General features: G+C 33.3%; 1 protein-coding gene across 6 annotated transcripts in view; it reads right to left on the bottom strand.

The window, feature by feature from the left end:
- Positions 1-26,894, bottom strand: part of LOC117181915 (restin homolog) — a 143,660-nt gene that overhangs the window by 64,731 nt on the left and 52,035 nt on the right. For all 6 annotated transcript variants that reach the window (XM_033374939.1, XM_033374940.1, XM_033374938.1 and 3 more), the window contains exons 2-5: positions 24,184-24,252; positions 20,088-20,240; positions 15,733-15,912; positions 13,470-13,668 (exon numbers count right to left, since the gene is read on the bottom strand). In XM_033374939.1, the coding sequence (XP_033230830.1) occupies positions 13,470-13,668; positions 15,733-15,912; positions 20,088-20,240; positions 24,184-24,247 (596 nt within the window). In that variant the 5' untranslated portion in view covers positions 24,248-24,252. The remainder of the gene's footprint in view (positions 1-13,469; positions 13,669-15,732; positions 15,913-20,087; positions 20,241-24,183; positions 24,253-26,894) is intronic.

Below are 26,894 nucleotides of genomic sequence, written 5' to 3'. Positions count from 1 at the left end.
CTATCCGCAACCCGAGGACGCGTTCGGTGGCTTTGTCATAGGCCCTTCGGTTTGATTCTAGAGGAATCAAAACCGAACCGAATATATATATATATATATATTAGAGTGATCCAAAAAAGGCCACTGTTTTCCGAGATTTCAAGATGGAACTTGTCAAATTTTCATATTCCAGAAATATTATTTAACAATTGTACAACAAGGAGAAATCTATCAAAATTGCAATATTTGCAGACTTATTGCAGGCTTTGGTGAAGTTTCATTGAAGGGAAACTTTTACAGAGTATACTTTAAAACTTTTTAAATAAATTTGGAAAAGAGCAACTAATATGTTCAAAGATTAATATTAAATAAAGGGATTTAAAAAGTAAGGAAAAACTGATATTTTAATTATAGGTTCAACCGTAGACTATACAGGTGGAGCGTTTATGGCGAGTGTAAGAAACGGCCGAATCGAACCTAGTCTATTGGAAATTCGAAATACAAATTGGCCCTAAAATCATAACGGACGTCCTCAGACTCTTTTTTGAGGGATAATAACAAAATAATTTAGTGTGCTAAATACAAATTTTATGCATATGCATTATTTTGAGATTACGTCGCTTTTCATCTCTGCCTTTTCGATAATTGGAAATTATTTATGAAATAAACTTTTTCGATTGGCTGCAAACAAGGTTAGTTCCGGGAGACTAGTTAATATATTTATTTGTAAGTCCAAAGTTTTCGGTCAAAATATTGTGTAGTTTGGAAGTAATGCTCGGGTGAATTGTAATACATATAACCTCGAAATATACACGCACGTTGTTAGCAATATCAAAAATTTTTTGATAAAAAAGCACAAGAAAAGTGTGCGGGGACGTTCGCTAGCATGTTCGCTATCATTTCCCAGATTTTGAAGTCAAAATATTTCTTCTCATAGGAAAAAAGCCGGGGGAATCTAACACGGAAAAAATCGATACTATTTCCTAAACGCTATGCAAATTAATCACATTTTGCTAAATTCAAACTTTTTTGAATTAACCTACAACAAAAGTGTGTGAGGACCTCCGTTAGCATGTTCGCTATCATTTCCCAACTTCTGAAGACAAAATCCCTACCGAAAAGAATCTTTAAATATATACTAAAAATTCTTTAGGCCAAAGAAGCTCAGAGAAATTGTCCGCAGGCACTCAGGTAGATAATTTTAAAGGTCCAGGAAGCTCGTTTAAATGGTCTGAAGGCTTTAAAATATCCTTTCCGAAAATGAAATAAGAATACGATCATAAATAACAAGCAGGGAGGCTATCTCAATAGAGTAGCCGACACATTTAAGGGTCCTTTGTTAAGCTTTAGGATTAAAATTTAGAAGTAGATTTTTTTAGTTTCATAGATAACAGCCTAAAACATAATAATTCGGAATCTACGGGTTTCGATGACTTCAGATATCTAACTCTTTTTTTTTAATGCTTAAATTTGGAATTTAAAAGAACGTTTCTCGTAAATGGAATGAGATACGCCAAAAAAGACAACATTTTTGAATTCTACTAGAAAATTGTATATCAGTATATAAGTTATAATTATAAATAAGTATAATGAGAAAATTCATCCATTAAAAAAAATTGTTAATAATTTGAAGAGAAATTTAAAAAGGGTGAGCGGATTAGCCACGACCAACTACTGTAAATAACTCTGCCCGCCCGGTACGTGACGAATACAAAAGGAACATTATATTACCGTCGCACCACTCTTAAAACGACCACAAAAGGATCTTGAAAAGGACCCAAATCTCTCAAACTATCCCCGAGACTATTTTGTTTCAAATCGACTTTGTTTATAGACTCAAATGGGCCAAGCTATTTCGCTAAAGAAAACTCAGAGATTCCTTTCGGTAGGGAATATTTATTATTCTAGAAAAAAAGCCGGAGGAACCTAAAACTGGTAAAATCGAAAATTTTCTAAGTATCACATGCCCTTAATTACAATTCAGCAATCAATGTTATGTAAAAAATCAAATTAACTATTGCAATTTACTTAGCTATACATGATCGTGTAATATTTGTTAATATTTTTTAATTAAATGATTATTTATTTATATTTAAATTTATTATTATTAATTAATTAAGTAAATTTTGTTCATATTAGTCCCATGGAGAAAAGGCCCTGAGGGCTTAGGAATTTTCTGACAATCGTTTGGGGTCGATAACATCAGTCGAGGTATTGAAAGCATTAACAGTAGGACTTGTGGTATTGCCGCGAGGTGGGAACCGAAGCTCGTCATATTGTCGGCGCGCGCTGGCGGGGAGGTAACAAATCAAAGCGTAGTGATATGATCGTACACGAGCACGCGTTACGAGTGGTGCCATATGGGCCATCCTCGAACGTTCGTCGTTCATAACAGTACATGAATCACGCAAAAATAAAACAAAAAGTAAATATAATATCCAGGAACACATTTTTTGTGCATAATCATCCTAAAAATTCTTCATTTCCTATAGCCCGATGGAAATAGTTAAAAAATACATTTGGGAACTTCAGTAAAATGTTGTATTTAACAATGTGAACATTTATTTCCAAATTTAAAAAAAAAAATATGGCTTTATAAAATGAAAGAAAAGTGAATAATTTGGCTGATTTCAGTAATTTCAATATTCTTCAATGATTACAAATTTGGAAAATATTGAGTGAATTTGGTAAATTCGGTCAATTATTTAATTTTTTGAAATTCGTCAATTTTGATAAATTCAGAGAATTCCAGAAATTGTCCAAAGTCTCCAATTTTCAAAAAATGTAAACTTCAGTTAAAAATGTTTGAAAATCTAAATAATTTTCATAATGATAATCTCAAAATCCTTACATTTAAGAAGTTTGACGGCAAAAAATCTCGCGACAATACGATGAGCGCGACAATACAACGACCGATATTACTACGATTCTTACTATACATCCAGTTTTGCTTAAACTCGAAGTTCATGGATGACTGAAAATAAAAAATGGCTGTAAATGGTTGTATATTTTTTTCCAACGATCCTTTGTTTTGAAAAACATTTTTCTATAACAAGAAATTATTCAACAAATTGATTTATTATTATTTTTAGTCGTATTTTTAACGTAATTGATGTATTTCAATTTTGCTTGGAGTATAACTCTTTTTTTTGGCTCTTTCAGACAATAATATCAGTTTACTGGAAGATTCTAGTAACTACACTTGGTCAGAAGACGAAGATGCAACAGAGGCTGAAGAATGTAGTAATACTAATAAAAAAAATAATGGCTCTTCCAATTCGAATGATAAATTAAAATACGGTGCAGTTACAGAAAAACTGCACGTGTCCTAGCTCTACTTTGAGAAATTTAGGACACATGACTTGGAAAATATATGCTCAGCAGACAGACATTACGAAACATTACTGCTCAAATACAGGAAAGCTTCGAAGCCATAAAATGAAAACTAATTGTTTAATGGGATGGGAAGCTTCTTCCAGATTTATAAAGTCCAAATTATAAATCTGATCGTCTCCCCGTTTCCGTAACCAGTGCTGATGTCTATGAGCTGTTAGGTTTCTCCAAAATTGAAAGTATAACTGGAGAAGCTCAAGCAAGTGCCATAATGAAGTTACTTCAAGTTTGGCGAATTGAGGAAAAAATTTCTGGTATATGCTTTGATACCACAGCTTCTACAGCACGATCATGTACTGTCGCTTGCCTACTTTTAGAACGAAAACTGGGACGTTCGTTGCTCTATTTAGCTTGTCGTCATCGCATTCTGTAATTACCATCGAAATCAGTTTTCAAGGAATGTATGGGATGTACATCTGGACCAGATGTATTGATCTTTAAACGTTTTAAAGAAAAATGGCTTGCACTTGATTGCGAAAACTTTAAGTCAGACATGGATGATCGAGACGTAGCTGAAGCTCTTACCAATGAAAAGACAAATATTATGCAATTTATCTTTGAAAGATTAAATATATACTTAGCATGTTTTAACTTTTTTTAAAAATTTACTTACCAGTAATTAGTGAGAAGAAATAACAGGTTGTAATTAAATTTTATTTCTCCTTCCAGGAAAAACATCCACGAGGAGACTACAAAGAGGTTTTAGAACTGATAGTCATTTTTCTTGGAGCAAAACCTCACAGAAAAATATCCTATCGATTTAAGAAACCTGGATCATTTCATCACGCAAGATAGATGGCAAAGGCTATCTATGCGTTCAAAATCTTTTTATTTAGAGGAGAATTAACGCACACTATTGGAGAAGTCAATCAACTCAGACCAATTTGCATTTTTGTTGTTCTTTTGTATCAAAGAGAGTGGTTCACAGCAACGAAACCAGCAGCATCTGCAAACAATGATCTTACTCTAGTATAAAGACTTCTTGGTTGTAATTCTCTGAATGAAAAGATTTGTAACGTGGCTTTGAATAAAATTGGGAATTATCTATGGTGCCTGAGTGAACTCACATTGGGTTTAGCTTTTTTTGATGAAAATTTCTCTGTAGACTGTAAAAGAAAAATGTCTCTTGCAATTAAAGAAAACCGCAGTGAGAAAGAAATTCTGCCAAACGCTTAAAACTTAACATAAAGCAAAAAATCAAACTAAACCTCGAACTCTCGACAAGCTTGCGACTACAAGAAAAGAAGCATATTTCAGAAATTACAAATTCGCTATTATAATTTGTGACTAACGATAATGCAAAATGCGGAGAAATATTAATTTCCGAGTACAACTCTCATATAAATATAAATGAAGAGAAGTTGCATTGTTTGCTCATCAATGTAAATTCTCATCGACATCATGTACTCGATATAGTAGTAAAGATTTTTGGAGGAATTTGTGTTTTCAAAAATTCTTACGGAATTGTATTGAAGCATTTTTCGACAGAACTCCTCGTTTTTAATTTATCCACCAATATACTTTTATTGTAATATTGACATTTTTCCTGAAAACATTGTTCAATAAAAAATACAATTTACAGAAATTAGACGTTTAATTTAATTTATTAAATATTTCTCAATACTAATTAGTTCTAATATTTAACAATGAACCAATTAACTGTTTTAAATAAGTACAGAATTTTGGAGCGTGATAATTATTTATAGTTAATTTTACAAAACATTTTTATTTTAAACTTTTATGATATCCATTTCGTCTATAAGTGCGGAGGAGACACACTTATTGAAATTGATATTGCTAATTCTCTTCAACCTACAGCAGGTTTTCAGAGTTTAGGGTGTTTAGGCGTAGGGTCACGCCTTGGGAGTAAGTTTCTCGCAATGACACAAGTTTCCAGTAATGAAGTTTTAGGGCCTTCGAACAACTCGAAATAATCAAATAAAAATATTTTTTAAATACCCCCCAAAAATTGTAATTATGAGTTATCTTAAAAACACTGAGAGATAAGCGAAAATTGATAACATTTTCAGGGTGTCCAAAAGGGGAATCGGTTTCGACAAAAATGTTAAGGGTTTTGCATGGGGGTATTGTATTTGGCCTACATAAACTAACCCAATAAAAACATTTTGTTTTAAATAAAAAAAAAGTTTAGTTATCATGAAAAGAGTGAGAGATAAGCGAAAACTGAACATTTTTAGAGGTTTTCTAAAAGAGGGTGGTCCTTAGCCACTTCAACGTAAACCAGTAAACAAATGTTTAAAATTCGAAAAAAATCAAAAATTTTGAATAAACTCTAAAAGGGTCACAAATACGTGAGAACTAAAAAACATTTTCAGGTTTTTTATGAAAGGAATCGGTTTATACCAAAATTTTCAGGTTTTTAAGAGAATGCTCTTCGGTGACCACGTGACCAAACTAGTCCCCGGTATGGACATTTTTTTCGTGCTCACTATGTCCACGCGGATTGCGATATCGTGTTAAAAATATGACAAATTAAATAAAAAGCACTAAACAACGTTTGTATACATCAATATGTTTATCATTTTAAAGAAAGCTCACTTATAAATTGATAAAATAGGATATTACCATTCGAGTTATAGCACCCCTACCGAAAGAAATCTCTGTGTATATTCTAAAGATTCTCTAGGGTCAGAGAAGCTCAGAGAAATTCTCCGCAGGCACTCAGGTAAAGATATTTAAAGGTCCAGGTAGCTCTTTTAAATATTCTAAAGGCTTTAAAATGTCCTTTCCGAAATTGAAATAGAAATAAGATCATAAATAACAAGCATAGAGGCTGAAATTGCAATAATAATTCGATCATAAATAACAAGTAGAGAGGCTATATCAATAGAGTAGCCGACACTCAAGGGTCCCTTGTTAAGCTTTCGGGTTAAAATTTAGAAGTAGATTTTTTTAATTTCATAGTTAACAGCCTAAAACATAATAATTCGGAATCTACGGGTTTCGATGATTTCAGATATCTAACTTTTTTTTAAATGCTTAAAATTTGAATTAATACAACGTTTCTCGTAAATGAAATGAGATACGCAAAAAAAAAATTTTTTAATTTAACTAGAAAATTGTATATTAGTATATAAGTTATAATTATAAATAAGTATAATGAGAAAAATCATCAATTAAAAAAAAAGTGTTAATAATTTGAATAGAAATTTAAAAAGGGAGTCGGGTTAGCGACGGCCAACTACTGTAAATAACTCTGCCCGCCCGGTACGTAACGAATACAAAGGGAACATTATATTACTGTCGCACCAATCTTAAAAGGACCACTAAAAGGACCTTGAAAAGGACATAAATCTCTCAGACTATCTCAGAGACTAAAAATCATTCAAATCGACTCTGCTTATAGACTCAAATGGGCCAGACTATTTCGCTTGAAAATACTCAGAGATTTCTATCGGTAGGCACTTTGCAGATAATTTTTGACTTCCCTGCCGAAAGAAATCTCTGCGTTTTCTCTAGCGAAATAGGCTGGCCCATTTGAGTCTATAAACAGAGTCGATTTGAAACAATACAGTCTCGGCGATAGTGTGAGAGATTTGGGTCCTTTTACAGATTCTTTTAGTGGTCCTTTTAAGAGTGGTGCGACGGTAATATAATTTTCCTTTTGTATCCGTCACGTACCGGGCGAGCAGAGTTATTTACAGTATTTGGCCATGGCTAATCCGCTCTCTCTTTTTAGTCTAGACGCCATACCCAGTCTCAGTCCCAATTCCGAATGGGTGTGGTACGTCTTCGGCAGATTGTGCGTTCTCGAGATATTCGCAATTAATCAATTTTTTAATTACTCCCGATTAATGATTTTCCATTAAACTTATTTCGATTTTCTTTTCTGCACTTTATTAGCTCATTACAGGACGAATAAAAAACGTTCAAACATATTTCCCCTCTGACGAATACTTATTGCACAATAGCAACTAATAGGCAAAAAAATTAGAAAAAAATTCTATCTGCCATATCTTCAAAAATATGATCTAAAAGAGAAATATTTTTTTAATTTATGAAAATAACAGCTAAAATACACACTTTTTATAATAAAAACTATTTCTCTAAAGTTAATACTTTCCTGGCAAAATTGAGTTTTATTGGGTGAAATTCTGCGGTGTGATAATAAATAGTCATTTTTAGTAAATTAAATTCATGTTAGAGACAATATTTTTGCTCAAATATATTGTTGCTGTTCCCAGACACAAAGTGCCTGTGAAATTATGGTGAAATTGTTTAAATTTAAGCAACGACGTATGAATAATCAATTACGGGGTTTCAAATACTAACAACTTTTCTACAAAGTTATAAATGTTTCAAATTTAGCATGATAATTCTCTTAAGTACCACTAAAACAATGATGTTAAGAAAAAATTGTTTATACAAAAATTGTAAACTGTAGAACAATCTAAATTCTAATTATTTATCTACAGTTCTATATGTAGTGGGAACTTGGCACGAAGCTTAAACAATCTTAAATATTATTTAAAATTCAGTCATAGAATTTAAATTTCTTAATTTTTATTTACTTAATAGTTATCGACTTTCCTTTTTTTGGAAGAGTTTGACAATGGGGCTATAAGTGATGCCGTAAACTGGGAATCTTGCTAGCGACCGGCCAGGTCAAAAAACATTGGCGTCGAATCGTCGTAGATAACGAGCAAGGGTTGAAAATGTTTTTATCCTTTTCACGCCTTTCATAATTCTTAAACAGCTTCTAAATTTTTTATTTGAAATCTGCAAAAATATACCGAAACTTCGACACTAATAGCCGAATTATGTAGATACACATACTTCCTTTAAATCAATTCCAATTTTTTCTACAAAAATGAAAATTAAAAAAAGTGAGACATTCCTAAGTAGAAGAAAAAATAGTTAAATATCTCAATGATTCGAAAAAATATATAATTTCGAAGTAAGTCTCCCATTACTTTATTGTTATATATTTTTTTTTTGAAACGTTTTCTAGTTCCAAAAGGAAACTTCACCCTAAGTTTTCTGTAAAATATTAAAAACTGAAAATAATTTTCACCCTTATTTAATTTTATTCTGATTCTAGTTTTTCAAGGAAATAAAAGTAAATTCTTTTTGTAGAAATTAATTAAATTCTTATTTCTTATAACAGCAAAATAGTTTCACAGTGCCGAATGGACCCATGAACCCTTCTGCTAGCATTTTCTATTTCCACGATTATGGGGTCCGAACCAGCCGGCCAGATGAGCGCTTTCGAGTTTACAATGTCACTTATCGAGCTCATTGTCGAATTCTTTAAAAAAGGGAAGTTTATAACTACTAAATAAATAAAAATTAAGAAATTTAAATTCTATGACTGAATTTTAAATAATATTTAATATTGCTTAAGCTTCGTGCCAAGTTTCCACTGCATATAGAACTGTAGATAAATAATTGGAATTTAGAATGTTCTACAGGTTACAATTTTTGTATAAACAATTTTTTCTTAACATCATTGTTTTAATGGTACTTTTAGAGAATTATCATTCTAAATTTCAAACATGTATAACTTTTTGTAGAAAAGTTGTTAGTATTTGAAACCCGTAATTGACTAATCATGCGTCTTTGCTTATGTTTAAACGATTTCATTTTAATTCCACAGGAACTTTGTGTCTGGGAATAGCAACAATATATTTGAGCAAAAATATTGTCTCTAACATAAATTTAATTTACTAAAAATTACTATTTATTATCAAACCGCAGAATTTCACCCAATAAAACTCAATTTTGCCAGGAAAGTATTAACTTTAGAGAAATAGATTTTATTATAAAAAGTGTGTATTTTAGCTGTTATTTTCATAAATTAAAAAAATATTTCTCTTTTAGATAATATTTTTGAAGATATGGCCCATGGATTTTTTTCCAATTTTTTCGCCTATTAATTGCTATTGTGCAATAAATATTCCTCGGAGGGCAAATATGTTTGAACGTTTTTTATTCGTCCTGTAATGAGCTAATAAAGTGCAGAAAAAAATCGAAATACCAAAGGACCCTTGACTGTCGGCTACTCTATTGATATAGACTCTCTGATTGTTATTTATGATCGAATTCTTATTTCAATTTCAGCCTCTCTGCTTGTTATTTATGATCGTATTTCTATTTCAATTCCGAAAAGGACATTCTAAAGCCTTTAAAACATTTAAAAGAACTACCTGGACCTTAAAATATATCTACCTGAGTGCCTGCGGAGAATTTATCTGAGCTTCTCTGACCCTACAGAATTTTTAGAATATACTCAAGAGATTCTTTTCGGTAGAGTTGATGCATTTCAGATTTTTTGAATTACGCCAAAACATAATAATTCAGAATCGACGGGTTTCAATGATGTCAGATATCTAACTTTTGTTTTAAATGCTTAAAATTGGAATTAATACAACGTTTGTCGTAAATGCCCTACCGATATTTTTTAGTATTCTCCAGCGAAATAGCCTGGCCCATTTGAGACTATAAGCAGAGTCGATTTGAAACAATTTAGTCTCTGAGATAGTCTGAGAGATTTGGTTCCTTTTCAAGGTCCTTTTAGTGGTCCGTTTAAGAGTGGCGCGACTGTAATATAATGTTCCTTTTGTATTCGCCATGTACCGGGCGGGCAGAATTATTTACAGTAGTTGGGCGTCGCTAATCCGACTCTCCCTTTTTAAATTTCTCTTCAAATTATTAACACTTTTATTAATTTAATGAATTTTCTCATTATACTTATTTATAATTATGACTTATATGCCAATATACAATTTTCTAGATGAATTAAAAAATGTTGTCTTTTTTTGCGTATCTCATTCCATTTACGAGAAACGTTCTATTAATTCCAATTTTAAGCATTAAAAAAAAAGTTAGATATCTGAACTCATCGAAACCTGTAGATTCCGAATTATTATGTTTTAGGCTGTTAACTATGAAATTAAAAAAATCTACTTCTAAATTGTAATCCGAAAGCTTAACAAAGGGCCCTTTAGTGTCGGCTACTCTATTGATATAGCCTCTCTGCTTGTTATTTATGATCGTATTTCTATTTCAATTTCGGAAAGGACATTTTAAAGCCTTTAAAACATTTAAAAGAACTACCTGGACCTTTAAATATATCTACTTGAGTGCCTGTGAACAATTTCTCTGAGCATATCTGACCCTAGAGAATCTTTAGAATATACTCAGATATTTCTATCGGTAGGGTGGAATGAGATACGCTAAGAAAGACAACATTTTTGAATTCAACTAGAAAATTGTATATTAGTATATAAGTTATAATTATAAATAATTTTAATGAGAAAATTCATCAATTAAAAAAAAAAGTGTTAATAATTTGAAGAGAAATTTAAAAACGGAGAGCGGATTAGCCACGGCCAAGTACTGTAAATAACTTTACCCGCCCGGTACGTAACGAATACAAAAGGGACATTATATTACCATCGCACCACTCTTAAAAGGACCACTAAAAGGACCTTGAAAAGTACCCAAATCACTCAGACTATCTCATAGGCTAAATCATTCAAATCGACTCTGCTTATAGACTCAAATGGGCCAGGCTATTGCGCTTGAGAATGCTCGATTTCAATCGGTAAGGACACACGTAACCTATCATTATTTTTGGAGCATTTTTAGCCATTTCTAGCAGAGAAAAAGAGAAACTTTAAACGTCGATAAAGTCGAGATCACGTTACTAAGTTCGTTCATGAAATTGTTGTGTAAAATGATTTTCATATTTTTGGCCCTAAAAATGAAAGATAAATTTCAAATTGGAAACATATCAACACCAGCAACGTGCACGTTTCTCAAGATGAGGTTTAGACTGATTTTCGAGTATCACCTTCTAAGATGTTCCCCGATTTTTTTAAATTGATGCATCTTCTTTATCGACGTGAAAAGTTTATTTCCTATTCCTATAGTATTTTACTAGAAAACTTTCTGCGTAATTAGAAACATTTTGATAAATACAAAAGCTCTTTAGTGTTTTCTGTATAACTTTCTAAATCCTGAACACGATATCTCAATCCGTGTGGACGTTTCATTCTCTACACAAAAACAGGCCCAATTAAAGGATTTTTTAAATACCCCACAAAAATGTAAATTTTTAATTATCTTAAAAACGGCGAGGGAGGAGCGGAAACCGACAAAATTTTCAAAAGGGGCATAATTCTCGGACATTTCGATCTAAATCCATAAATAGATTTTATAAAATTTAAAAATCTGAAATACGACTTATTTTGAAAACGTTCATAGAATCGTGAAAACTAATTCCATTCTAGGCATTTTGCAGAAGGGTATTTCCAAACAATTGTAACTAACCTAATACAAATTGTTTTTAAATTTTAAGCAATAATAATTTTTTTTTAATTATATCGCAAACGATCAGAGATACATGAAAAACAAACAAATGTTAAGGAGTTTGCAGAGCAGGACTGTTTTCGACAAACTCAAAATAACCCAATAGACTAATTTAAAATCGAATAATATAATTTTGATTTATCTTGAAAACGGTAAAAGATGCGCGAGAACTGAACAAATTTGCACTGTTTGTTAAAGATCTTCGACCACCCACAACTAACAGAGTAAAGTAGAGATACGCGAAAAGAGAAAACATTTTCAGGGTATTCCATCCCGGGTTTCTAAGTTATCTTAAAAACGGTGATATAAGCGAAAACTAACAAAATATTATTGGTTTTATACAAAGGGTGGTCCACAGTCACCACAAATTAACCCAATAAAAAGATTTTCAAAAGGAAAAAAATCAAAATTTTGAATTATCTTGGAAACCACTTGGACAGGCCTTGTTTTTTTTTGAGAAGTGTCATAATTTTGTTGAGCGCACGGTTTGAAAACGATTAAAAGGTGTATTAAGATTCATGTTTATATATACACCCGTATTTGGAAGGAATGAAAGTTAAGGCTGGATTGATTTTCAGTTCACTCGGATAGAGTGGAAGTTTGTTTCCGATTGGTGTGAGATTCATTCGGTTTTCTTTTGGATTCATACTTATCGTCAGATTCATCGGATTGAATTCAACAAGTCCCATTCATTTGAGAGAATTGGAGACACGGATTGAAAAATAGATTCCGGATGTGTTCATACTGAAGTTGGTGCTGCTACATGAATGAAGAAGGATTGATTAATGAGCCTTGGATCCATTCGGATTGAATTTCGGGTTGAGACATGTATTGAGATTAAAATTTAATTTAAGGTAGAAAGACGGATTAAAAAGGATTTGAGAAGATTGGAAAATTGCTTCAGATTATTTTGGATTAATTTGAGTTAGTGCGAACTGCAAAAAAAAAAGAGATAACATACATTTGTGATGTGTAAGCGCTAATCGGGGCTGGTTTTCGGAGACTTTTCGTCTCGTCGCCGCGTACGCTTATTATGCCTATGTTTGTAGCTTAATAAAAAAGAAAGCAATTAACTTAAAAAATTATGATTATTGGAAATGAAAGAGTAGCTTTTAAGAATTGTCTTTCTAAATATGTGTCATAGAAAGATTTTTCTGATGCATAAAAAGGATTGTTTCATAAATCAAATATAATTTTTTTGATCTTTCAATGTTCTGTTACGAACTCTTGTTGAATCTATTATCATTATTTTTTTTTTAATTTTCAAGTACACTGTAAGAAATTTAACTTAATGTTGAAATTTGACATTTTTTTACCGTAATTCTGACTAATTATAAAGTCAAGAAACAATCCTACGGAAGAAATATTCTCTGGATGAACACATGAAAAAAATTTTAAACCCTACCCAAATTATATAAAAAATTGCAACTGCAACGCGATCGTTTACAGCTCTTTACTATGTATTATTTAGAAAAGTATAAATCATTTTAAAATATATAAAAATGGGCATCCTGATAAAAAGGACTCTAATGGACGGTTTTCGGAAAACGCGTCGTGATTTCCTTCCTGTGTAAAACAGACACAAAAAAAAACGCAAAAAATAAAAACCGATTTTAATGGCTCTTTTCATGTGGATCCCCATCCCACAAAAAACTCATTAAACAAACTATTGAAAGTCATGGTATCAATGCTGATGAAATTAAAATAGAACAAGTCACTACATATGAAAAAATCGCCGACAAAAAAAGACAAAACCACAAAACCTCGTTTCGTTAACAGATCCATCGTTTTTTCCTTGAGGTTCATCCAGTTCAACTCCGCACCATTCTCCAGGTGCGAACTCAGTGGTACCCAGGAACCTAAGAACTCCTGTTTTACTTCCTTGGCTAGAGGAAACTATTACTCGTTCCCCTATCCGGAGTTCTTTGTGAGATACCGACGAAAGGCTTGTAGTCGACGTGTCTGCACGAGGACAATAGTTTAGTGTTATGTGTCTTTACTCAGAAACAATGTACACAATAAAAGATATAAAGAAGTTGCAAACAAAATGTGTTACTAACAATTAACAAATCCGATTGATCAATTTACAAAATAATTGTCGTGCTTACTTAACTACGAAAAGTGTTGGCGAACTACTAATTGTTACCCAAAAAAAAAGAATGTTTTTTATTTATGAAATATAAAATGTCGCCAAATTCAATTCAAATAATATCGTTCTCCAAATAAAAAAAAATATATATATATATTCGAAACAAAATAGTATATTTGTTAACATTCGTTATCAAACGTTTTGAAAAGAGGCTTCTAGAATAGGGGTCTTTAGCGAGGGCAAATTTGGTCCTGTCTACTCCCGAGCCAGATGTATCGTTCAAACCACTACGCCTTCCCACTCACTCAGCACGGAAAAATTTCGTCTCTCTCTTATAGATGAGGGAGAAAGAGTAATGGTGGAAACGAAACATCTAAATTTTTAATAAATTATTTCAAATATTTGGCTGTAATAGCTTTCATTGGATTGGACATTATTTTACCAAAGCCACTGGTAAACTTGGTTTTGAAAATTTTCTCAGCGCGCGAATTATAGCCAAAACATCAAACAATATTTTTTCGCAATTAAATGCTCCTAAACATTATATTTTAATACATAACTCATTAATTGATCTAGGTCGTTGCCAAAATTTGTTAAATTATTACTACGATTTTTATCAAATAGAAATTTTTTTCCATTAATTCGAACCTAAAAATAGAACGAAAATGCCCATTTGAGAAATCAAAAATAATTTTGGTAATAACAGCACATTTACAAGTTTTGTAAATTATTATTAAAAAATGCAGAGTGAAGAATAATTGACTTCATAAAAGTCTTCAACTAAAATGTGAAAATAAAACTTTAGGAACATACTTTGAAACATTTATAAACAGCTACAAGTCCAAAATATTTGTCTTCAAAATTTGTAGATTGTTCAACTTAACCATAATGATTTATACGAGCCGCGCCAAAAAAATAATTTTTCCATCATTACACAATTTTAGTTAGTTAATTTTCAATTTGAATTTCCTATTTCTAAACAAAAATGACTCACATTTTTTAACTTTGCTAAGACGAGACTAAAAACTATTTCGATGTAAGTATATTTTATCTTATGTTAGTATTATTCGAAAAATGTATAAAGAAATTAAATTGGATAAAACGAATCGGAATTAAATTTTACAACCTTTTAGCAGCGACCCATATCAATTAAAATATGTATACGTGCAAAACTCATTCATAGCAGTTAAAAATTCTTTAAAATTCTTTAAAGTTGTTTCTTAATAAAAACACATATAGTGCGTTTAAAAAATTGAAATACTAAACTGGAATAACAGCAGTTTTTATGTTTTGGAAGAAAATATATTGCCTGTAATGTAATCCTAGATTTACTCATTTACCCAAAGAATAAGAAGTTCCAGCAATAAGTGAATAAATGCACTGTACCAAGAACAATAATTTTTTACCAAAATGACTCCTACATCAACTTTCTAATTAAGTAAACAAAAAAGCTTCACAATTGTCGATTGCAATGTTTATTAAATAAAAATTTATCATCATTTATCGTTAATTTTTCTAACGAAGAGTAACATTACATTAACAAAACTGCGTTTGAAGCTCCTTTTCAGATCTACGATTCATAAAACTCATTGTAGAAGCGGATTAGGAAAAAGCCTTCTGAAACCAAGATTCGGACGCAAGTTTCTTGTATCAATATCTAAAATAAAAGCTTTATTATTATACTTTACGGTTAAAGTGGGATTATTTAACGCATACTTTCAAGGGTCATTGTAATTAAATTATACAAAAGTTGATGTAGGTGGGGGTGAATTGGACAGTCTAAAAACTAAACTACGCTAACATAACATAAATAGTTCAGAGAAAATTAAGTACAGAAAAAAGTACATATCAAGTGACAGATATCGATGGTAGTATTAAGTTTAAAAATCATGCTCTTCTCTACACACGATTTGAACTGTACTTGGTTCGGGTCTTACTTAGCGAAGGAGACACGGATTTGTTGAGGGAGCATCTTGTACTTTCAGTTGGTGAATTCGGAGACATATTGGCTACATCTGCCAAGGGTTGCCTGGTGAGTCTAGAAAGACGCGAAAAAATACCCCGTTTGGGCTCGCATTGGAAATAGCGAGAACCAGCAACTGAACCATCATTTTTCCCTAAAACAAAAATTTAGTTAAACTTTTTTACAAATAATAAAAATGGCATTGATTACGTCGGAATATATATTTCTGCATGTTTAAATTTTATTTCTTAGCTTGCTAGAAAAATCTATACAATTATTATAAATGTAAGTTGATTTCACATGAGACTATGTGATCTTTTTATGTATCGCACCCCAATTTTATGTTATTTGAAGAAAAAATACTTTTCTTATTTTTTAAGATTTAATCAATTTAGAAGTGGCACTCAAGCCCTGAAAGTACCCTACGCTTAACCCAACTAATTATCTTTTAAAATAGCTCGCACATCCCGGTTTCTTTATAATGCTGTTTTGGGGATGTCTCTCGGGTATTTTAAACCAAAAATTAAGAACAACCATTTGGATCCTTTTTGAAAAAAAAAACAATTTTGAACATTTTTCTTCTAATATTTGAATATATTTTTACAAGCTAATTGAAAGCGAAATTTCATCACGCAACTATTTTAATTTTTTATTTTAAAATAAGATCTAAATACTATGAAATGAGAGAGAAATATTTTAAATTGGTTTTTAAAGGGTCTAACATATGTTTTCATTTGAGACATAAAATACTCGGGAGAAATCAACATTCAACCTGGAGAGCACGTTTATATGTTTACAATGTTCATCCTGGAGAGCCCGTTGATAGGGATCCAACTTTCATACTGGAGAGCCCGTTTATAGGGATCCAAACGTTCACCCCGGAGAGCCCTATAGGGAACCAACATTCATACTGGAGTGCCGATTTATTAGGATACATCTTTTTCATAAACGGTAGTTCCAATGCCAACGACTGAGACCAACATTCCAAAATATTCATTTTATTCATACGGCAAGAGACAAACGCAACTTCACATACGCGCATGGACATACACATCCATCAGAGAAAAAAAGAACAGAAAAATTAATAATTAAAAGTCAAAAGACAACAATGTGATCATCAGTCATTTGCCGTGTGCGCGGGATGCCCAAAAAAGGCGATTTCATCCGCTATCATTGTTTATACGCCCAGGAAACTTCGTGCGATGCGGCGTGTGTTTAGCAATATCGCCTTCAGCATTAGGTATAGCGAATTTCGAGATCCCAGCTCTTCCAAGATTAGTATCGTCAGGATCTCCTGCTTCAACTCCGACTATTTCTGAATCTTCTCAGTATATCGGAGCCTCGTTTTATTATTAAGAGGGAAGCTGATGTCTATTATTCTTACGTATTGAGCACGTTTACTAACCAAAGGTATTTGGACGATTATGTCTGACTAGATGGTCACTTCACAGGTTTTTAGTCACTTGCTTCTTGATGGTCGAGGCATTTTCTTACAATGCGACAGGTGCTTAATAAAACCGCCTTCTGAGCTGCTGCCAATACCCGACTTACTCCTAAATGTTGAAGATGTTCAGTGCATCTTGCGTGCACAGTGCCTATAGCCGAAATCACAATACAATGAATAAATGCATGATTCACATTCCTCCATATGGTTTTTACTCCATGCCTTAACTCACAATACTTATTTGAGTGCAAATTTCGGTTGAGTGGACAAGCCATGTCGATAATGTAGACTCTTCCAACTTTTTTTTCATCACGATATCAGGTCGATTGGCTCGGATATAATGATCCGTTTGGATAGTAACATCTTAATATAAGATGTAATATTAGCTTTCTAAAACGGGCATTGGAATGTCTCTATAGAAAGTCATCCATTCTGTTAAGATTCCTAGGTTCAAGTCAATTTTTTTTATTTATAATGCCCGCTACATCATTATGTCTGTGCCACAACCATATACACAGGTCCGGGGGCTCTCGTGGTGGGGGATGTTCCCTTACGTAAGCCAAAAAGTATCGCGATTCTTCCACCACGTGGCATGACGCACCGGTCATGTAGTAAAAAATTTGAAAATGTAAACACGTTTTCTAGCCTCAAAGTCGAAGTGACACTGACACAACAAGAATATTGATGCATTCCACTGCAGATGTGCAATCTGCAGGAAAATTCCGTTTGCGCGTTCGATGCCTCATTGCGAAGGAAACAGTAACAAATTTAAAGAAAAAATATCTACATTCAAATTGCCCAGTGTTCCTATACTCCGAATAGAATGGGAATCTTGTATGTCCGGTGTTATTGTTTTCTGATCTACAGCACGTGTATGTGAAATGCATTTTTTTGATGAGAATATTATTAGAGAGTGTGCCAAATGTGACAAGGAAGGGCGAATTATCTATTGTACTCCTTTGCAATATGCACAACATCCTTTGCAACATCCTTTGCAACATGCAACATGCGCGTTTAAGAAATGATGCCAAACAGACATGTTCAAAAACATTGATTTGATCACATTCAAAATTCAAATTAAACCGACACTACTCTACTATTACGTCTTAGCGGCAATTTTTTGAATTAACCGAAAGCTTCAATAATGGAACATCCCCCTCCACGAGAGTCTCCGGACCTGTGTATACGACCGTGGTCTGTGCATATAATCTCGCTGGGCCATTACGCGACAACCATCAATAATGTGCTCGATGGATTCGTTGGTATCTTCACATAATTTGCACTGGTCAACGACGTCTTGATGTCACAGGTGTTCGCGATAATTTCTGGTGCTGACAGCCTTGTTATGTATCGCAATGACAAATCAATCCGTTTCTGGATATAGAACACCCTTTCTAAGTCAGCCACTTCATGTTGATGTAACGTTTTGGGGCGCTCGCCGTTGATAGCTTTGTCTCCATTGTAATTCTAATTCCTCTATAGATTCTGCTCTGATATCCAAGGCCTCATATGCAGAAAAATTTAAGGGCGTGTAGTCAAGCTCCACTTTACAAATTGTGATGCAAAGCGCAACATCTCGTTAGCTGTTAAAATCGTCTTGCAACTGTATAACTTGTGACTTACACAGTTTTTTGACATCTACAACGCCCCTACTTCCTTTATATCGGGGTAAAACTACCCTTTCAATCGCTGAATTAATGTGGTGCATTCGGAGCTTCGTCATTTCTACGCGGAAATTCTGTTTAACTTTTCATGATCGGTGTTAGACAATTTGATGATCCCGAAGGCGTGCGTGAGCACCGGGATGGCATAGGTGTTTATTACCCTGATTTTGTTTGCCGAGAAAACGCTTCATAATCAATCTGAGTCTCGTAATGAAGGCAGTCGTTAGGCTTGTCTTAACTACCTTATGCTGAATACCCTTAGATTCAAGAATACCCAGATATTTAAACGACTCGCCCGCAGCCATTGCCTCGATATCATTTTGGAACACGTTCTCTAACTCTGCGGTCCCTAATTCCCCTCTGATTAAATGTACTGTTCTGTATTTATCTAGTCCGAACTCCATGTGGTTACCATCGGAAAACTTCTTTGTGACATCGGTCACTTGCTAAGTTGTCCATGATCAAAATACTTGATTCTTGTACACCAAAGCCTCATCGCACAACTTAGGCTTGGCTTTCTTATTATTATTTTTATTATACCGTATTAGATATATATAACCGTATTATATAACCTTAGCGGTTGGATACAAAATCTATATGGATTTTACTTATTAAACAATGATGATTTCTATGTTTGGATGCTTAAGGTATGAAAATACTCCTAAAACATGTTGCATACTCCAAAAATGATTAATCTCTGTAGTTCGTGGGTATGAGTGTTTTTTCGGTAAGTCTGATCGACAAAATGGGAGCTTTTAGCCAAGTCTATCAAAGAGTTTTTAAGAAAAAAAAACATATCACTAAAATAAGCATTCTTCCTTTAAAATAGACGTAAAAATTGAAACTTTTACAAGTATTTGTCGAAAAACTACCCATTTTTATGAATTTTTTGTCAAGAACTTTTGCTATGCAGATTCAATAATATATAAAAAAAAAATTTTTTTAACTTTTCACCAAAGCTATTTACTGTAAATTTGGTGCGTGGTCCTTTTTGGTTGATTTGAGATCATATAAATGTGTAATTTGGTGAATTTAACCAAACAAAATTTGTTGCAATCGACAAAATATTTAGTGAAATTAACGAAATATTTCATAAAATCACCAATGTCAATAAACCAAATGAAGTATCAATAACCAGACGATTTTGCTGACTGAACTGAACTTTTTTCTGTTTGTTTAATATAATTTTTGCTTCAGCCCCTAATTATTAAATGAACTTACCGATAGGCTCGTCGAGTACTATGCCAGCCCAATCGCCTGGAGCAAACTGGGTTTCGCCAATATATGCGATTTGTCCAGGTTTTGTACCACCGACCCATACTCGATCACCTATTATAAAGCTGTCTGTGTCTTCCGTCAGAACCACGCTATTATCTGTTCAGGATTCAAATAACATGTTACACATTTTCATTTGTCTTAACACTTTTAGATTGACGGTATTCTCAATTTTTTAAACTTTATGTATAGTTGAATGCTTTTCTTTTCTTTCACATTATCTAAAGTAAAGTTAAATTTTCGATCGAAAATATTACAAGTGCAACGTCATAACTTACAACACATCTCTTTTGTGCTGTTTTTTCTTTATAATACTAAGTTTAGCTTTGATACAATCTAAAATCTATCAGGCTGAAAACCATGCACCTTATTATTCGACAACTATTGAACAAAAAATTTGTTAGAAAGCAAGCAAATCAATTTGTTGACTGAGGTTTATAAAAAATTTCCTTAAACTACCAATCTTGAAAAAAGAGATATTGGATGACACATGAATTGCAACTAATTACTTATACATATACTTTCCAAAATTGAAATTAGGAATCACGAAAAATAAGAAACTTTCGCTTTGCTATTATTATATTTCAAATACACTATCGAAAGAAAGTTTAGGTACATTGCCCTTGACCGTCAGCAAATTTCAACTTCACTCCAAAGACGAATATCTGAGCAGAAACTGAATCTACGGCTTTGGAAGTAGAATCTTTTAAAAGATTAGAACATTTTGCGTCGAATTAGCCAGGAGCGGATGCTAATCTGAAAAACTGCACCTGCTCCCAGCTAAATGCTTTTCAGGCTATTAACTAGTGAAAGCTTGGTACTTCCAAGAGCGCTGATGATAAGGAAGATTAGCTAACAGAATATTCTGGGTATTACCATAGCAATTTCCTTATAAGATCGCTATACCTCTCATTCTTTTAATTCTCCTTCGCTATGATCTTTTTGTCAGCTAGTGCGAAAAACTCGATGACAAACATGGTTCGTTTCTCGAAGTAAAGGAGAACTATGCCAGGCCTCGAGTGCGCAACAGAAACAATTGTCGAGAATATAAAGCTTGCATAAATGCGGCACTTCTCATTGTCGACAATTGATTCTATTTCCCTAGGAGCGATTAGCGGAGCGGCATTAAGGCTAACGCCGTAAGAGTGCCTTTGGACGTAGATCCTAGATGCTTGGGGTGTGCATGTCATGCTCTGCATCTATGATTAAACGTTGGCTCATACGACATCGCCTGATTCTCCACATTTCTATGGACGATGCCGTGCATCCTCTTGTCGAGAAGCTGTTCAGAGAATTTTTCCTCCTTTGCTTTTTTATTTCGGGATTTCAGGAGTGAATTCTCTAGACAGATAAGATTTGATGTTTCTGTCTCATCTCTAATATTGAAGTCAAGGCCGATTGTTTCAGTGGCCTCATCCACTGCTTTGTACAGAGACGCTCCTTTACCCACTTCTTCATGCTTCCTGACGATTTTAATAAAAGGGTCACGTCCATTTGCAACTATGTGTCCTGTAAGCATTTTTGTTGCAGATACTTTGTTCTTCTCTGACAAATCGGAAGACCAAATCTGACGAATGAGACGTTTTTATCTGCCTCAGTGAGTATCCTTTATAGATCTTATGTCCTTAATGCGATTTTGTGACATGTCCAGGTATGTATAGGTCTCGCCATCGACAAGGTGTCGTATATCACTTCTGTCGACGAGCTCAGGGCCTTCGAGAATGCCATTAAGTTTTTCCCGCTCCAAATAAACCTTGGCGCATTTTTTTAACACAAAATCCATCCCAGTTTCCTGAGAGTATTCCTCAATAATCCCTAAAGTTAGGTGTAGTTGCGCTTCATGTTTAGCATAGACTTTAAGAGATCATCCATTGAAAATACATGAGTGAACTTATGCTTTCGATTTCCAGGTTTGACGCAAAAGCACCCTTTGGAATGGCGAAGTGCAGGAAACAGTAATAATAATGTGAGGCAAAAGAGGAGTGGTCTCATGGCGTCGCCCTGAAAGACACCTCTCTGAAAGGTGAAGTTGTTAATTGTCACACGATGTTTTCCAGTCTAGATAGTAAATCTGGTTTCTCAAATCGGCAACAATCTCTCTATGCACCTCACGATGTGCGGATGAACCTTTAAGCTTTCCAAAAGACAGGTGATAAATCTATGGGGGGTTAAATCAAAAACTTTTCGGTAATCAATCCGCGTTGTTTGTTTAGGATAGCTGCGAAGATCTTATACAGTCTGTTAATACAAGTAATTGGCCTGTAATTCTTCGGGTAAGTTAAGTTGCCCATCTTTGGCAGGGGTATTGAGCGCCCTTCCACTAAGCACTCCGGAATAAATGCTGATGGTTTGAGGGAAACTTTTTTCACCAGAAGGCCTTAATACCATCTTGTCCCGGAGCGGACCAGATCATGTCTCCTAATACATTTTGCATCTCCCCGATAGTGATAGGTGGTCACTCTTCTTCAGGTATATATATCTTTTTTCAACCATTTTTAATGAAATAATCAACCAATAGAAATCTCAGAATATATAATGAAGATTGTCAGGCTCTGTGAAGCTGTGAGAAATTCTCCGCAGACACTCAGGTAGATATTTTGAAAAGTCCAGGTAGCTCGTTTAAATGGTCTGAAGGCTTCAAAATGTTCTTTCCGAAATTGAAATAAGAATACGATCATAAATAAAAAGCAGAGAGGCTGAAATTGAAATAAGAATTCGATCATCAATAACAAGCAGAGAGGCTATCTCAATAGAGTAGCCGATACTCAAAGTTCCTTTGTTGAGCTTTCCGATTAAAATTTAGAAATAGATTTTTAAAATTTTAAATTTAACAGTCGAAAACATATTAATTCGGAATCTACTGATTTCGATTGTTTCAGATATCTAAATTTTTTTTAAGTTTAAAATTGGAATGAATACAACGTATCTTGTAAATGGAATGAGATACACCAAAACAGACAACATTTTTTAATTCAACTCCAAAATAGTATAAAAGTAATTAAGTTATAATTATAAAATATGTATAATGAGAAAATTCGTCAATTAAAAAAAGTGTCAATAATTATTGAATAATAATTTAAAGAAAAATTTTTAAAGGGACTCTGCTTGGTGACGGCCAACTACTGTAAATAACTCTGCCCGCTCGTTACGTGAGGAATACAATAGGACCATTATATGACCGTCGCAACACTCTTAAAAGGACCCACACTTCTTACTATTTCTTGAGACGAAATCATTCAAATCGGCTCTCCAGATAGCTTGAAATGGGCCAGGCTAATTCGCCTGAGAATATTCTGAGACTTTCTATCGGTAGGGTAAAAAATATTTTGTTTTAAGACTCTCTTAAGACTTAAAATAAGATCTTAAAAGGCTACGCAACCCTTCCTTGCAGGCGCTCATAGTTGAATTTTTGTATAAGGTGGAACTTCAGATTCTTTTATATTCCATTGAATATCTAATTGTATCTGAAATTGCACTTTATGAAAAAATGAATGTTAACGTCGAATCTCGGACTTTTGACTACCAAAAATAATTATTGCAAGAGTTAATATTTTGTATAAGTACTCAGCAATTGAATAATATTTAATCATGATGTTGATTTAGATTTAAACAATAGCATTTCCTCTTGACCTTATGGTTTTTCCAAATTTTTAGGCCGACTTTTCTAGATTTGGCAGAGTTGAACACAAGATTTCAAAGTGTTCTTTTAGCTAAAAAAAACTCTAAACTTCAAAACTAAATATGTTTTGTGTTTCGTTCATTAAAATACTTTCAACGTGGACTAATGCGACGTAAAAATGTCTAACCTTTCAGAAGGCTCTACTTGCAAAGTCGTAGATTCAGTTTCTGTCTAAATATTTGTCTTTGAAGTAAAGTATGAATCAATAGTTCAATATTCAACAATATTCGACACTATTCAACTGGTCTAAGGAAATGTGCCCAAACACTTTGTACATAATGTATTGCTCTAAAGAAATTTTTGGCCACAGTTGAGTGCTGATTAGCAACTAAAAAAAAATTTTAAGGCAACACAAAAACCTACCTGATCCTCGTCTCAAACCGGCCTCACTCAATCGGCGGCCATGAGTCTCCCAAAGATGCTCCATCAGATCTAAAGTATATTGCAACACAATGCAAATCAAACTAAAAGCAAGGCAACAAGGACATTCAAAATATCTAGAACTAAACATACACATCTACTAAATATGTAAATTAATGACTTATTCGAAACAACTTGCTCACAAATACTATTGCAATCTGGAACTTTTACACCGTAATAAGCAGGTGGTAATGCACGTTTTTTTTATAAAACGATTTATTAAGTGGTCCTCATTAAAATTCCAAGTTTTCTAGAAATGAAACCCCTGCGTCTCGAAGATATTTTTGAAAAAAGTTCCAAAAATCGCGAGGGGATAATGACTCTCAAATCAGTGTAAAAGTTAAAATTGAATGTCCACATTACTGACATTATTGACATTAAAAAAACTTACGCGCTTATCCGCTTTAACTGAAAACGTCATACTACAAATCGCGTAAACTCATTGTGTGAATAGCGATTGCACTATGCAGTGATCTGACTTCTAGCGGACGCTCCTTTTGAGCGCTATGTACGCTAAACGCCGTAACTACGCGCAGTGATTCTATTTTCATTATTATACGAGTCCTTATATTTATTATTTCGTATGTTTGAGAAATTATTTGAGTTTGATTTCCTATTATAATTTTCGTCGAGATTTTTGTTTATTGTTTCTTTCATTAATAATATACCTGTAAACTAACTTGTAAATATATGGAATTTGTTTTTCGAAACGAGGACGAACAATTCTAAATTCCAGCTCGATCAAATAATTACAATTATAATTTCAAATCAATATTTTCGAAGGTCCATTAAACTAGCACCTCCAGAACCGAATTTCGAAATTCTTTTCGGCCCCCACCACTTTCCCATCTTGGAGAAACACAGTCACACTTAGCGTGTCGGTGAGTCGGCTCTGCTACATGTTGCATCGGTCAGCCACGTGCAGTACCGAAAATGCACGAGCACGAAACCGAGGCCCATCTCCCCACACTTCAGGATTCGTTTTCGGTGACCACATGACCAAGCTAGTCCCCGGTTATGAATTTTTTTTTTGGGTCCACTGTGTCCACACGGATTGAGATATCGTGTACGAAAGAATGTTTGTACACATCAATATTTTTATAATTTTAAAGAAAGTTTATTTATAAATTGATGAAGTAGGATATTACCATTCGAGTTATAGCACCTTGCAGATGTTTGGTTTAAAGCATTTCCGATTTTTTGATTCGCGTATATTGAGCACTGACACAATTTTTGGACTAAATCGTCTAAACCTTAAAAACAATTAATATAAGACATAAAATTTGCACATCCGTTGCAAATAAAAAATTTAATATCTGCACGCACGTAATCTATCATTATTTTTGGAGCATTTTTAGCGATTTCTAGCGGAGAAAAAAAGAAACTTGGACAAGGCGAGTCCGACGCTGAGTCCCGCTGGTTGGTTCACTGTCAACAATAGTTATCAGCTGATCGATTCAACGTCAAGAATTATGGAAGTTGGTTGGAGAACTCCGACGAGTAAATTTTAGCACATTGCTTGTGTTGCTATCTTTCCAATTTGACATTTTTCTTTCATTTTCAGAACCAAAAAAATGTAAATCATTTTACACAAAAATTTCATGAACGAACTTAATCACTTGATCTCGACTTTATCGAGGTTCAAAGTTTATTTTTTTTCACCGCTAGAAATCGCTAAAAATGCCCAAAAAATAATGATAGGTTACGTTTGTGCAGATACTTTTTTGTTGATTTGCAACGAGTGTGCAAATTTTATTGTTTATATTATTTTTTTTTTGGTTTAGACGATTTAGTATAAAATTGGTGTCAGTGCCCAATGTGAGCGAATCAACAAATCTAAAATGGATCAAACAAAAAATGAGCTGCAAAGTGCTATAACTCGAATGGTACCATCCTATTCCATCAATTTATAAATAAACTTTCCTCAAAATTACCAATATATTGATGTATGCAAACGTTTTTTAGTGCTCTTTATTTTATCTGTCAAAGTTTAAACACGATATCTCAATCCATGTGGACACAGTGAACACCAAAAAAAAATATTCATAACCGGGGATTAGTTTCGTCACGTGGTCACAGAAAAGCATGCCCTTAAGTACACTGAATTTTTAGGGTGTTAAGAGAATGAAAGTTCATGCAATTTTGCCATGTTATACAATTTTGAAAAAAATAAGGAACGCAATTTTGTTGCACAATTTCTTAAAAGCTTATATTGGTTTACAAAATGTGCTTTTAAATTTGCGTAAGTTTAAGAGATATTCCGAGATTTTGAAGGGCTTCGAAAATAATTAAAACTTGTAAAGATTTTTAAGCGTTGTGTAAAGTTTCACGAAAATGAAAAAAAAGCTTTTAGATTCCTAGGAATAATTAAAATAATGTTAGAAAATTATTTTTAAAAAATTCAAAACATTACAGAAGATTTCAAAAATTGTCAATGAATGTGAGATACTTTAAAGGCACGTTTTTAATTTTGCAGAAATAAAAAAAATCATCGGAAAAAATCTGAATAATTTGTAAAGATTAGAAGATTAAATGTCTGACAAGATTAGAAAAAAAAGATTAATTTTCCTAATATTCCTGTGAAAATTTTTAATGATTTTTACATTCTCATCAGAGAAGGCATTAGATTTGTGTAAAATTGACCCCCCCCCCCC

Source organism: Belonocnema kinseyi, chromosome 10 (assembly GCF_010883055.1).
Source record: "Belonocnema kinseyi isolate 2016_QV_RU_SX_M_011 chromosome 10, B_treatae_v1, whole genome shotgun sequence".
NCBI classification, from domain to species: Eukaryota; Metazoa; Arthropoda; class Insecta; order Hymenoptera; family Cynipidae; genus Belonocnema; species Belonocnema kinseyi.
Note: the sequence above shows the minus strand (reverse complement) of the source record. Positions and strands in the feature narration are given on the sequence as shown.